General features: G+C 38.0%; 1 protein-coding gene across 2 annotated transcripts; it reads left to right on the top strand.

Annotated features, from left to right (window-relative positions):
- Positions 1-2530: 2530 nt before the first annotated feature.
- LOC103865276 (protein bfr2) lies at positions 2531-10994 on the top strand. 2 transcript variants are annotated; one of them, XM_033290374.1, is made up of 2 exons: positions 2531-9820; positions 10471-10677. In XM_033290374.1, exon 1 carries the CDS (start codon positions 2594-2596, stop codon positions 6554-6556), a length of 3963 nt encoding a protein of 1320 aa, XP_033146265.1. In that variant the 5' UTR covers positions 2531-2593; the 3' UTR covers positions 6557-9820; positions 10471-10677. The 2 variants fall into 2 exon arrangements, with proteins under 2 accessions (XP_033146265.1, XP_009141326.2); XM_009143078.3 differs by having other exon boundaries at positions 6625-9820; positions 10471-10994.
- The last annotated feature ends 3155 nt before the right edge of the window (positions 10995-14149 follow it).

A 14149-nucleotide genomic window follows, 5' to 3' on the forward strand; every position in this document is an offset into this window, starting at 1 on the left:
ATAAACAAAACGAGATTAGCTTTTCAATTCGGTTCTTACAAAATCCGAAACTTAAAAAAAAAACAAGAATATAATCAGAAATAATCGAATCTTTTTCTCTCTCATGCGATTTTGCTCTCAGGCACTTTATCCAAAGAAAGTCCTTACCCGCCGGTTTAACTCTGCTATCTCTGTGATTCCCGGAATTTTACACCTTTCAGGCTATTATCCACTGCTTTTCCCTGCAACTTTTCAAAAGTCTTCCTACTTTTAGAATACCCAGCGGATTTTAGACATCACCTTTCAACAAAACCTCATCTGATCGGAACTTCGCCGGGTTCAGCCCCCGACGACGTCGGCGGGTCAGCCAGGATCCCCTGTGCCGGTGCTCATACCATCTCATGTCCCCGTTCACTCGCTGTAGCCGTCATCCAGGATCAAGCTCCCGCTTGTATGGCTGAAGCTTGACTACATCTTCTCAAATCTTGGTTGTTATAACCTTTTATACTACGTTTGCCAACAACCTTTGAAGCATTTACTCCCCAAGAGACATCTCTGCTGCATTCAATACCCTTTAAGAAGCTATAAAGGGACGACCAACTTCTGGAATCAATACAGTACGATGCATCTCAGACAGGAGTAACACGGAACAAGATTGGGATGAGATCTAGGTTGTCATAACCTCTTCAACAAATCCTCTCTCAGCTACACCCCTCTAACAGATTTGGTTGCGATAACCCCCGTACAAAACCCTAAACAACGTCGCCTGGAAACATAACTTAGCGAAAGCTTGTTACCTCAGCCTCTTCAATATGGCTCGAAGGTACAGTCGCTCAGAGAAGGAAAAATGGATGGCTCCTCCAATCCCAGCAAAGCGGCCACCAGTCCGTATTCCAGCTAACAACAACGAAGACCTGATAGCGGCGAATAGACTGACTATCATTGGAAGGGTTACCAACTCACTGGTCCAAAAACCTCGTGCAGTCATCGACTTTATGCCTCAGATATGGAATCTCGAAGGCAGGGTAATGGGCAGAGACTTAGGCTTGGATAAGTTCCAATTCAGCTTCGAATCGGAGAACGACCTAATACAAGTTCTTGAGAACGGTCCATATCATTACAAAAGATGGATGTTGCTACTACAACGTTGGGAGCCTATTGTGTCGGATAGCTTTCCGTCCAACATCTCCTTTTGTGTGAAAATACACGGCATACCTCTTCACTTCTGGTCAGATAGTACCATTCATACGATTGGAAAGGAGTTCGGTCAGTACTCCATTAAAGATGTCAAGGAAGCCAAGATCCGAGTTGAAGTCAATGGACTTCAGCCGCTTACCATGAAAATGGAAATTCAACTGCCAACAGATGATGTCACGGAGGTTGAGTTTGAATATCAGAAGATTGAAAAACACTGCTTTACATGCTTCTCTCTACTTCATGAGGAAACAGACTGCCCTTACCGCAACCCTAATGCCCCCCACCCGAAAGACAGGAGTCTTGGAATCACGCAAAGGCTCGCATTACAAAGGATAGAAGCAGACAAGAAACGCCATGATGATAGAAGAGGCTACCGTAGACCTGACGAGCTGGTACCACTAACCAGAATATCGGAGACAAGCCATTTGCTCCCGCGAAGGGAAAGAACCAGTGACAAGCCCTATTATGAGCGATCCTATCATGGGAGACGAGAAGATTCGCGAAGAGAACAATCTATCTCATCCAGAACAGGCCGCTCCAACTTTGAGTACCGCAGAAGCAACGCTCCTTCAATGCAATACAGAGTAGTGGAAAGAAGTAGGCTAAGCTCAGGCTCCTCTCCCCATCAACAAACCCCTCCTGCCGGATCAGGGGGCGTAGAGAATACGGGGAATATCCCAGGTAGTCAAACAGAGAGAATTCCTCCGTCTAACCAGAATTTGGTGACACCACCAGCTCGCTCTGTTAAAGAACGCTTAGGAGGACCAGTTGGAACGGGAAATGAAGGATCAAACTCGGGGTCGAAAGAAAGGAGATCAGCGCTGGAACGTATCTCAAATCCACTACCTATGGAGGAAACCTCAATAAGAAGAACCTCGGGTTTTGACATGAGCCGACTCCAGGGACCAGATCCTATGGAGGAGGAGAACGATCATAATAGGCAGGAAAACTTGGAAGACACGATACACGACTCAGGAAACAGAGTCCCTGCAACATTACGCCTCGGAGGAGTGACCACGGGATCCACTAGCAGAAAAGGAAAATCCATTCCCATAGCTCCACAAAGCAAAGTGGCGGGAAAGAGGAAAGTGGCCAGAACCCCGACAAAGAAGCGAGTGGTTAGGAGTCCTCTGCAAGGACTTAAACTGAGCAAATCAAAAGTTTCGCGCTCGTCAGTGGTGACCAGAAGGAAGCTAATAGTTGATAGAGATAACACTTTACCTTGTCATAAGGCAGGACGTAGTACTCAACGACCGACTACAGAGCCTCCAACTACGGTGTTTATACCGGGCAGTACTAGAGGGGGAGTGGGTTTTCGGCCCCCTCCACACCCTCTTCCTTAGTCGTATTGAGCTGGAATTGTCAAGGGTTGGGGAACCTCGCGACAATCCGGCGAATAAAGGAGATCCATCGTAGTATGGCTCCTAGTGTAATGTTCCTCATGGAAACAAAAAACAGTGATGACTTTATCAATCAAAAGTTGCAAATGCTCCATTATGATCACTATTTTTCGGTTCCACCTATGGGCCTTAGCGGCGGTTTATCTCTTTTGTGGAATGAAGATACTGAAATCACAATCTTGGAATCATCTCCGAACCTGATAGACACAAAAGTAGTTCACAAGGGAGCTACATCATTCATATCGTTTGTGTACGGAGCACCGGCTGGTGAAAACAGGGCTTGCTTCTGGAACAAGCTATCGACAGTGGGGCAAGGCCGAGATGCACCATGGCTGCTCACTGGTGATTACAACGATATTCTGAACAATGCAGAAAAGATAGGAGGTCCTCCCAGACCCGAAGGCTCGTTCACTGCTTTCAGATCGTTTGTGGCACAAAACGGACTTTGGGACCTGAAACACTCCGGAGAGCAGCTGTCTTGGCGGGGAAATCGCTATACTCACTTCATCCGCTCGCGACTTGATAGAGCCATGAGCAACTGCTCTTGGGCTGAGGCTTTCCCTCTTGGGAGATGCCGTTATTTAAGGTTTGAAGGATCTGACCATCGGCCTTTGATCACATATTTCAACTCAGATAGACCCAAGCGCCAAGGCATGTTCCGGTTCAACCGAACTCTGGCGGAAAAGGAAGAAGTAATGCATCTGGTAGATTCGAGCTGGCATCATTCTCCTCTTGATTCTGTGATACAGAAACTGAATGCGGTTCGAAGAAGCATTATTCAGTGGGCAAAGGAGCAACAAACACAGAGCAACATACTGATAAAACAGAATCAAGACGCTTTAGAAGAAGCTCTCTCTTGTGCAGCTCCGGACCCAGTGCACATCGAGGTACTTACCAAGGAGCTACACAAAGCCTACATTGCAGAGGAGAGTTTTTGGCTGCAAAGAAGCAGGATTCAATGGCTAAAACAAGGGGACAGAAACACAGGCTTCTTCCACGCGGCGACCAGAACCAGAAGAACTATAAACTCCATTCCGGTAATTGAAGATTCCCAAGGAGGAGTGGTCTATGACGAGCAAAGCATTACCAGGGTGATCTCTGACTATTTCACCCAGATCTTCACAACAAACGGCAATGAAGACTTCTCACAGCTACAAGGCCTCCTTTCCCGAAAGGTAACGCCAGAGATGAATGAGATGTTAACTACTATCCCGAGCGATTCGGAAATAAGAGAGGCAGCGAAATCTATTGATGGAGGCAAGGCTCCCGGACCGGACGGGTTCCCAGCAACGTTCTACCAAGCATATTGGCATATCGTGGGACAGGATGTGACCACTGATGTACGAAGATTCTTCACCACCAATCACCTTCACCCGCAACAGAATGACACCCATATCAGGCTCATTCCGAAGGTCACGGGGCCTCGAGCAGTCGCGGATTATCGTCCTATCGCCCTGTGCAACACTCATTACAAGATTATAGCAAAGATCCTTACTCGAAGACTGAAGCCGTTACTGTCGTTGCTCATCTCTAATACCCAATCGGCTTTTGTAGCGGGACGTTCGATCTCGGATAATGTCCTCATCACCCATGAAACCCTACACTACTTGCGTACCTCTGAAGCAAAGAAGCACTGCTCCATGGCGGTTAAGACGGATATGAGCAAGGCATATGATCGAATCGAATGGGGTTTTGTGAAAGAAGTACTGACAGTCCTTGGCTTCGCCCCAACCTGGGTCTCTTGGATCATGAGCTGTATTGAATCAGTCTCCTACTCTTTCATGATCAATGGTTCACCTCAGGGTTATGTGAAACCGTCTCGAGGCCTTAGACAAGGTGATCCCCTCTCGCCGCATATCTTTATCCTTTGTACCGAAGTCCTCTCAGCTCTGTGTGAGAAGGGACAACTGGACGGATCCCTGCCCGGGGTTAAAGTCTCACGCGGTAGCCCACCAATCAACCACCTCCTGTTCGCCGACGATACCATGTTTTTCTGTAAATCGAAGCCATCCTGTGTATCAGCACTAATGAAGATCCTGGCTATCTACGAAGCAGTTTCGGGACAGAGGATAAACCCTCAGAAGTCGGCAATTACCTTCTCAGCGAAAACACCTGCCCCTGTCCGAGCTCGGGTCAAAGATACTATGGCTATCTCTATGGAAGGCGGGATTGGAAAATATCTAGGACTACCCGAACACTTCGGTCGCAGGAAACGAGACATTTTCGCGTCTATTGTAGATAGAATAAGGCAAAAGGCACACAGCTGGACAGCCAAGTTTCTATCAGGTGCGGGTAAACAGATCATGCTTAGATCAGTCCTCTCCGCCATGCCTTGCTATGCCATGTCGTGCTTCAAGTTACCAGTCTCCTTATGCCGACAAATACAATCGATCCTAACACGGTTCTGGTGGGACGCCAACCCGGAGAAAAAGAAGATGTGTTGGGTTGCATGGACAACTATGGCATTGCCAAAGTATGCGGGAGGTCTCGGTTTTAGAGACATCGAAACTTTCAATGACGCTTTGTTAGCAAAAATTGGCTGGAGAATCATCAAGGATCCTCAGTCTTTGCTTGCTCGAGTACTGCTCGGGAAATACGCCAAGGACTCTTCATTCATGGATTGTGCTATCCCTGCTTCAGCCTCTCACGGCTGGAGAAGTATCTTAGCCGGAAGGGAGATTCTCAAGAAGGGACTTGGTTGGGCAGTAGGCAATGGTGAATCGATCGGACTCTGGAGCGATCCCTGGCTCTCTTTCAACACCCCTTGTCGACCAATTGGACCTGCTACAGCAGAGAACCACTCAATGAAAGTGAGTGAGCTGTTATGCCCACTTAGTAACCAGTGGGATGTGGAGAGAATCCGAGCTATCTTACCTCAGTATGAGGACGCTATTTTGGGAATAAAAACAAGTGCAACGCCTTCCCTTGATACTCTCCTTTGGCTACCAGAACGGTCAGGCATATACTCAACTAAAACAGGTTATGGCATTGGCATGATCGATGATAAGGAACCTGAAAACAGGGTCAACCCAATAAACTGGCTTGAACATGTCTGGAAGGTTAAAACTGCACCAAAGCTCAAGGACTTCCTATGGAGGGTTCTTAAAAAGGCCATACCTGTTAGCTCGAACCTTGAAAGCAGAGGAGTAGCGAGCTTTGCCTGTAAGAAGTGTGGGGCTTACGAGGACGACATCCATGTTTTCCTCCACTGTCCAATTGCAGAAGAAGTCTGGAGCCTTATCCCGGTCGCGCTGAGGCCATCTCCCATCATGGGGTCGCCAGAAGATATTGTTAAGAACGGTGCTAAGTACACTCCTCTGCCTCCGGTTGGATTAACTTCCCCGATATGGCCTTGGGTTATGTGGTATTTGTGGAAAGCTAGAAACAAACTGATCTTTGAGAACAGAAGCTTCACAGCTCAAGAAATTGCTCTAAAAAGTGTGCAGGATGCAAAGGAATGGAACAACGCGCAGGTTGAGAGCATGGGACCAAAGCTGACTGGCCAATCACAACTACGACCCCAACCTCAAGCTCTCCGATCTCCTCCGACTTTCTCTCCTGATATACTAGTATGCAGCGTGGACGCAGCTTGGGATGCCAACACTGGACGATGCGGGATAGGGGGAGTTTTCTCGGGAAGTATGGAGAGACCTGGACACAATTTATCTGAAGCGCATAGCTATGTATCATCAGCTCTAATGGCCGAAGCCATTGCTGTTCGTTTGGCGGTTTCAACTGCCGTGTACTCAAACGTCCGATCCCTAGCGGTTCTATCGGATTCTCTATCTCTTATCAATCTTTTGAAGAAGGGAGGAAACCAACCTGAACTGTTCGGTATCATGTTTGATATCTATCACTACTTATCACTCTTTGATTCCATATCTTTCCATTTCATTTCTAGGAACTTTAATGCTGAGGCTGATTCTGTGGCAAAATTAGCCCTTGCTATGTCTGTAACAAACTCCATTATGGGGGAGTAAAACCTTTTTCATTATGGAATGAAATGCTAGTTTGATCAAAAAAAAAAAGAAAAAAAACAAGAATTTGACCCCAAAAAAAAACAAGAAAAAAAGAGAGCAACGTGGTATATTTGGTTTTGATAGAGAAGGAGAGAGGAGACCAACACATTACACATACAAACACATTTTGATGTCACTCTCGATCTGAAACATCTCTATCTCTCCTCAGAGATTCCCTTCTCAGGCCCCATTGTCTCTCTTCCTTTTATGTTACAACTTACAACTAAGACCCTCTCTTTACCACCAACACCATAAAATATAAATTAAAAAATATTATTGATTTAAGGAAAATTGGTAACAATAACCATTAATTACTGTTATTCTTCTCTAAATACGTACTAACATTTATTTTTGTGTGCTCAGTGTAATAAAAAAAATATACATAGTTATATTTGATGTAAACGCCACATATTTGTTTTTCTTTGTTTTACATCCAATTTGAAATTCTTTTATTTGAATTTCTTCAACACGATTTCTAAAAAAATGATTATAACTAAAAAAGTACATTTTTCACATAGATGGTAACTTAATTGATGAACTGTTACAATTTTTTTATGAACTTTTTTAGAAGTTAAAATATACTGATGTATTATTTTTTTTGCAACAAACGAGTATTCTATTACTCAAACTTGAGATAATAGAACAACCAATAAAACAAAAAGATCTATGAAAAGAACAGACATTCATAGCTATCGAATCAATAATTTCATTCCTAGCTAAAAACAAATAATTTCATTATAGCCAACCAATACTGATGTATTCTATATGTTATTTAGAATGGCATAATAGTCTACCGAACACAATAAAGTAGTTTTCATATTTCCAAATCTTTCTATCTTACCAATTTATATAGTATTGTTCAATCATGACATGTATCAACCCTATATTATATTTTGACAATGTTGATTATGCAAAAGTTATCATAGTTCAGTTTAGATTATGTGTTTGTCAAAATTGATGCAGTTTATTACAAATTTTTACTTTGTAATTCAGATATTATATAACAAAAATGGAATTTGGTTTTGATTTTTATATATATTATATTATATATTTTTATATAGTATGTTCAGTATTTGTTTTTCCTAATGTAAAGACAGGACATTTCATCCAAAATTCAATCATTGATTGTTACACTATTTTATGGTTATTTTCTTAATTTGTCTGCTATGGGTACTGAGCAAATTTACCTTTGAATAAATTTTTTTTGGTTATTGGATCAAACTTTCCTAACATTATTTGGTAAAAGCAAAAAAAAAAATCATTTCTTTCTAGAAAAAAAATAAAGAAAATAACAAAACTGGATTGGACTGGTTCTGTCGCTTTCCCTTTTTACACTTCCGACAGATTCCTTTGGCAATTCTCTCTTTCACTATTTTCACTATTTTTTGTTTTATTTATTTTTCTGGTTAAACATATTACGGAAAAATATCATTTACCTCCAGACAATACATAAATTTGTCTATCACAGTCTCTTCTCCTTTGTATTTTTGTACAAATTGAAAACTGTAATAGTGTCTTTGCATGTGTGAGTGTACGTTTGGCCGTATGGGCATATCATGGTATGCGTTTCTTTGACCAGTTCGATAATAAAGGTTGCATGTTTTTTCTTGCTAAAAAAGAGGTTACATTTTTATACATATATACGTGATACATGATGAACCTAACATCTTAGTTAACCACACTATAAATATAGCATGCTTGGTTGGTGTTTGTACCTAATATGTTAGGTGTATCATATGGTTCAGAATTTTTTACTAGTCTGAACGAGGAAAAAATTATATAAATTGTGGAGTATTTTTAAAAAAAAAATTTCATTCCTTGTGTATTGTTACATAAGCTTAGAGTCGGAACGTGTTAATGGTTACTCTTTATTTTCCTTCTGACGTAGTGTTATTGACTTTATTATATAGTAAAAAGAATTTGAGATGAGACAACTATGATTTTTTCTATCACAAACTTAATAATTGGAGCTAAAGGTTGAGAGCATTTATCCACGGAAACAAAAAAAATTGGCTTAAATGTTGACATTTTGCCTTAACTTTCTTTATGGTTTAGTTGACTTTCTATTTTTTTTAAATCCTTATTCTTCAATTATTTTTGCTCCACCCATCATAGTGCATTATGAGGTTAATTTGGCTATTTATAATCGTCATCTCATGACCAGTTTCGTTTCATCTTTGAGGTTAATACTTATTGTCGCATAGTCACACCGTCCCGGGATTATTATCGTGTTATGGTACTGAGTTTTAATGTATGCACTAAACCTCAAATATATAAAGTTACTTTAAAATATAGATTAACACTCTTTCTAAAATTTTTTAAAAAAAACATAGAATGACATTTCGGGCCTTCGGGGTAAGATTAATCTGGCCTATGAATTGTTCAATATAATTTACCTCCAAACTAAAAGAAGCCTTCTTGGTCAGCAACTAAAAGAAATCTCAAGCCTCAAACAAAAAAAAAAAATCTCAAGCCTCTGTTTTTGCTTTTGTTTTTGTTTTTGTTTTTGTTTTTGTTTTTTTGTATTAAAATAATATGAGCTGTGTTCCGGCATTCTTTTCGATATCTACGTTAATTATATTTTAATTTTTACTGAATTTTTCCATCTTTGCAGAAAAAACTTCTTTAAAAAAACAAAAAATCCTCAGGTTAGCTTAGCCACTTTAACCCTTCCCAAGATTTAAAACTTTTATTCTCTCTTCTCAAACCGGCCACTAACCGATACAACACAAACACGCGCAGCAAAAATACTCACGCGTCTACCCCGCGCGTATGCGTAATTTTGAACTCAACACGTTAACACGGACGTGAGACAAAGTGCGAGCCTCTGTAGTCAATCACCTTCATGTCCTGACAGTTACGGGTCTACTTTCTCATTTTACATACGCGCGCGTGAGCTAACAACCAACTCCTTGACAAATTCCGAAATTACCCCTTACTATGTTTCCTTCCTCAAAAAATATTCTCTTATCAAAATCTTCTTGTTGTTACTCTTTCTTTCTTTGCGCCTTTGAGGGAGAGAAGAAGATGAAGGCACCTAACATGGAGACGATAACGAAATCTCTTGAGAATATTTCTTTTAATGATCGGAGAAGAAGAGCCGAAGATGGGTTTGGAAGATCGTCGTCGAGCAATGAACATATTCCTCCGATCTCAGATAGAACACTAGAGCTCAATTCTCACTTATCTCTCCCTTCTCACTGGGAACAGTGTCTTGATCTCAAGGTAACCAATAAAAGAAAGATCTAATGAGATTCATCCTCTCTTTTATTTGGTTTCCAGCTTTCTAGGTTAAATTAATCATTGCAGAAACTTCGAACTCGTGTCTGGTTTCTTATTTTGGATTGCATTAAATGCATTTTTCTTGTCTACTTCTGATGCATTTATTGTTTCAGAGACCGTATAAATATTGTTCTCTTCATAGGTTTTTTTTTGTTCTAGGCTTTGTGTTTTAGGGAAAAGAAGTTTTCCTTTTTTTAAAGATCAAAATAAAAAGTCTTACACATGTAAAAAATCAGTTTTAAGTATCCTTTTGCAGAAAATTTTAAGGGTTTGATGACAAAGAAACACTTAAGTTCTTGGATAAATTACCAAAGATGGATTTTAACATTTATTTGTTCAGTGATATATGTCTAAGATTTGCAATGCCTATACTACCAGAAATTTATATATAAAAAGCACATAGTTATTTGCTTATTTATAGATCTAGGACCAAAGCTTTTTCTCTTAACACAACTTGGTTGCATAAGAAAGGAGAGTACTAAAGAAAAGGAAAAAGAATATAAAAAGTTTATCTGGCCATTAGCCGTAAAATCAAAAAGAAGTTACATTGTTTACTTTTTGACTGAATTATAGAGTTGTGTTTTTTTTGTTAGACAGGAGAGATTTACTACATCAACTGGAAAAATGGAATGAGAGTGAAAGAGGATCCAAGGAAAGTGATGATAAATGCAGATAGTGACAGTGGAGAATCATATGGAACATTGTGCTCAGAAGAAGATAGCTCATATTACGACAGTGAGGAGTCTTCATCAGCGTCATCTCCATCATCAAGTGAGAATCAAAAAGAGGATGAGGATGAAGATGATGAAGACGAAGAAGAGGAAGATGAAGGCGAAGAAGAAGATGTGCTTGTGGTTGCTGGATGCAAAGCTTGTTTCATGTACTACATGGTTCCTAAGCTTGTAGAGGACTGTCCCAAATGTGCTGCACAGCTTATTCACTTTGATCGACCTCATTCTGCTTCTTCTTGAAACGTCTCTCTTTGTTTCCACTTTTTTTTAATTTTCTCTTATGAGAATTTGTTTAGGTTGTTTCCTCTTTCTTTCTTTAATCTTATATTTGTTATAACTGAATGATTTCTCTTGCAAATGAGCATTAACAACGAGTTTCAATGGCAGTGTTTCAGACGTCGGTAAAATGTTAAAATGAATCTGAAATTTGGAAGAAACGTAACATTTACATGAGAGTTTCCTATTTCTTTCTTTAATCTATTTGTTTTAATTTAGTGTTTTCTCTTGGGCATTAACAACGAGTTCCAATGGCAATATTTTTAGATGACTGTATAGTTAAAATGAGTTTGAAATTTGGGAAAAAATGTAGCAATTACATGAGAGTTGTGTTGTGTATTCCTTCACGAGTTGAACAGAATAAATAATGCGTGAAGGGATGTTTAGGAACAGTTGTTGCATTAAAGTTGGTCAATGAAATTAGCCCTGATGAATCGGTGCCTCTTAATTTATGAAGATGAGTGCCAATCATAATGATTGCTACATGTGACTCCACATTTCATGGTTTTTCAATTCTTTTTGTTGCATCAAAATCATTTTTCAAAATTTTAATGGAAACACAATATATTGATTATTAACTGGGACTAGTTGTGAATAAATTATACAGCCCTTAACTAAAACGATGGAATGATATGATAATCAATATTAGCTCACTGATTTACGATCAGCTTGGATTAGTTCGGCTCAATCTTAGTGTGATTCAAAAAGGTGTTCCCCTTATTAGTTGTAAAAAAGTTTTTCAATAAAAGATGAATTTGAAAAAAACAATAAAGTTTATTCAGAATATCTACATCACACTTTTATATTTGACTTCAAATGGTATAATTATAAATGATATTTTTAGATGAAGAAATAATATTTTTATATTGAAAACTTATTATATATACTATGTAATAGAATTTCTGGATTATAAGAAAAATTAGAAAAATACATTAGTAATAGGTTTAGAAACCAAATGTATCCAAATTTTAGAAATACATCCATCCCCCAATAGTGTAAAATAAATATATTTCTCAATAAATATTGAAACTGAAATTCGTATTTAAATGGGGTTATTATTCGGAATCAATCAAATCAACTACTACTTTTTCTCTTCAAGTAATCTTGAACCAAAGTGACCAAACTCTGAGTTAGACCTATCAAACCAAATTTGTTTGGTTTTGTCGACAAAGAGAAAACAGAGTTTACTACAAAAAGAAACTCTGATGAGACCAAACTAAGCCGAAATAAATTCGGTTATAACTCGCTTCATATATAGTTTACAGATGAGTGATTGACCAAAAAATGAAATGCTTAATCGGTTTGAAATTCTAAAATCAAGCAGAACCAGAAGGCACACTGACCTAAATCAGATAAAACCGGAATAAACTGCCAAGTGGTGTCAATACGGGGAAAACGGCTTATTCATGCCTCAACTAGGGATTGCTGAGAAAATACATACCTCAACTTTTACTGCAAGTCAAAACATACCTACACTAATCAAAAATTTAAAATTCATGCCTGAATTATGGATCGATAAAAAAATACATACACCAACTCTTATTGCATGCCAAAACATACCTTAACTAATCAAAAATTTGAAATTTATGCCTAGTCTTTAGAAGTCAACGCCAATTTCAATCTATACTATTATTTGCGAAGTAAATTTTCGTAACGGAGCTCTCACGTTAAAAATTAGAGTAGCTAAAATCTATGTTACCCCTAATAAATTTTTATATATATTCTATTATATAATAAAATGAATTTTATTTGCGAAGTAATTTTTCGCAACAGAGCTCTCACGTTAAAAATTAGATTGGCTAAATTCTATGTTACCCTTAATGAATTTTTAAATAAAATGAATTTTATTTTAAAAATCTTATATATTTTTTTAAAATAATTATGATGATTCTTATATATTATGTTGTTATCTTAAAATAATATTTTACTATTATAAAAGTAAAAAAATTAAAAGAAGTGATTTTTTACAATATTATATTTAAAAAAAAGATAATTCTTATATATACAAATATATCTTAAAATCACTTCTTAGAAAATATCCTTATACAAATATATTGCTCCATTAATATTTACTTAGATATTATTTTTATCTTAAATTTGAACTTTCAAAATAGTAAAATATTATTTCAAGATAACAACACAATATATAAGAATTATCCTATATTTTTAAGAAAATATAATATTGCAAAAATCATGTCTCTTAATTTTTTTTACTTTTACAATAGTAAACTATTATTTTAAGATAACAACACAATATATAAGAATCATCATAATTTTTTTAAAATATATAAGATTTTTAATATAATTTTTTTTATTATATAATAGAATATATATAAAAATTCATTAAGGATAACATAAACTTTAGCCACTCTGTTTTTTAACGTGAGAGCTCCGTTGCTATAAAATTATTTCAAAAATAATAGTATAGATTGAAATTAGCGTTGACTTCTAAAGACTAGGCATAAATTTCAAATTTTTGATTAGTTAAGGTATGTTTTGGCAAGCAATAAGAGTTGGGGTATGTATTTTTTTATCAACCCATAGTTCAGGCATGAATTTTAAATTTTTGATTAGTGTAGGTATGTTTCGACTTGCAGTAAAAGTTGAGGTATGTATTCTCTCAGCAACCCCTAGTTCGGGCATGAATAAGCCGTTTTCCCTGTCAATACGCCCCGACTGCCAAGTGCCTTTCACTCGACAAAACCAATTAACGTCGTTTTATTTTCCTAAAAATAAAAACAAAAAGATGTTGAGAGTATATAGAGTGAATGTCTTGTATCTTCTGAACTTCTGACATATTCCATTGCTAAACAAATTGCAAACACAAAGCCTCAGAATGACTTATTACCATGTTTCTCATGAGTCAAATCAACCACAAGTCAACCCTAAAACCATTTTTTATAATTTACATATCCTTGGTGAATTTATATACCTATAACAACTAGCAGAAATGATACCAATATTGTACCATGCATGTGTATATGTATTCAGGTCTGAGTTTTGCAGGTTCATTTCCACTACTCCAACCCATAATGGAGGCTCCACTGCCACCTATCCACCAACCAGGACGAGTTTCAAAACTACTACAGTGGATATGGTCATGCATCCATATAGAGAGTATATGGGGGTGGGTTTCTTTCCTTTTCTCAGAACCTGGTAAATTACTATGTTAATATATTACATATATTATATCTTTCTCTAAGTTTTCGTGTCAAGCGTTGATCCCATAGAAACTCAAGTGATGTAGTCAAGCATGAATCCTTAT

The sequence above is a fragment of the Brassica rapa genome, chromosome A04 (assembly GCF_000309985.2).
Source record: "Brassica rapa cultivar Chiifu-401-42 chromosome A04, CAAS_Brap_v3.01, whole genome shotgun sequence".
NCBI classification, from domain to species: Eukaryota; Viridiplantae; Streptophyta; class Magnoliopsida; order Brassicales; family Brassicaceae; genus Brassica; species Brassica rapa.

Coding starts and splice junctions, on each gene's coding strand:
- LOC103865276 (XM_033290374.1), top strand. CDS start 2,594: ATGGCTCCTAGTGTAATGTTCCTCATGGAAACAAAAAACAGTGATGAC.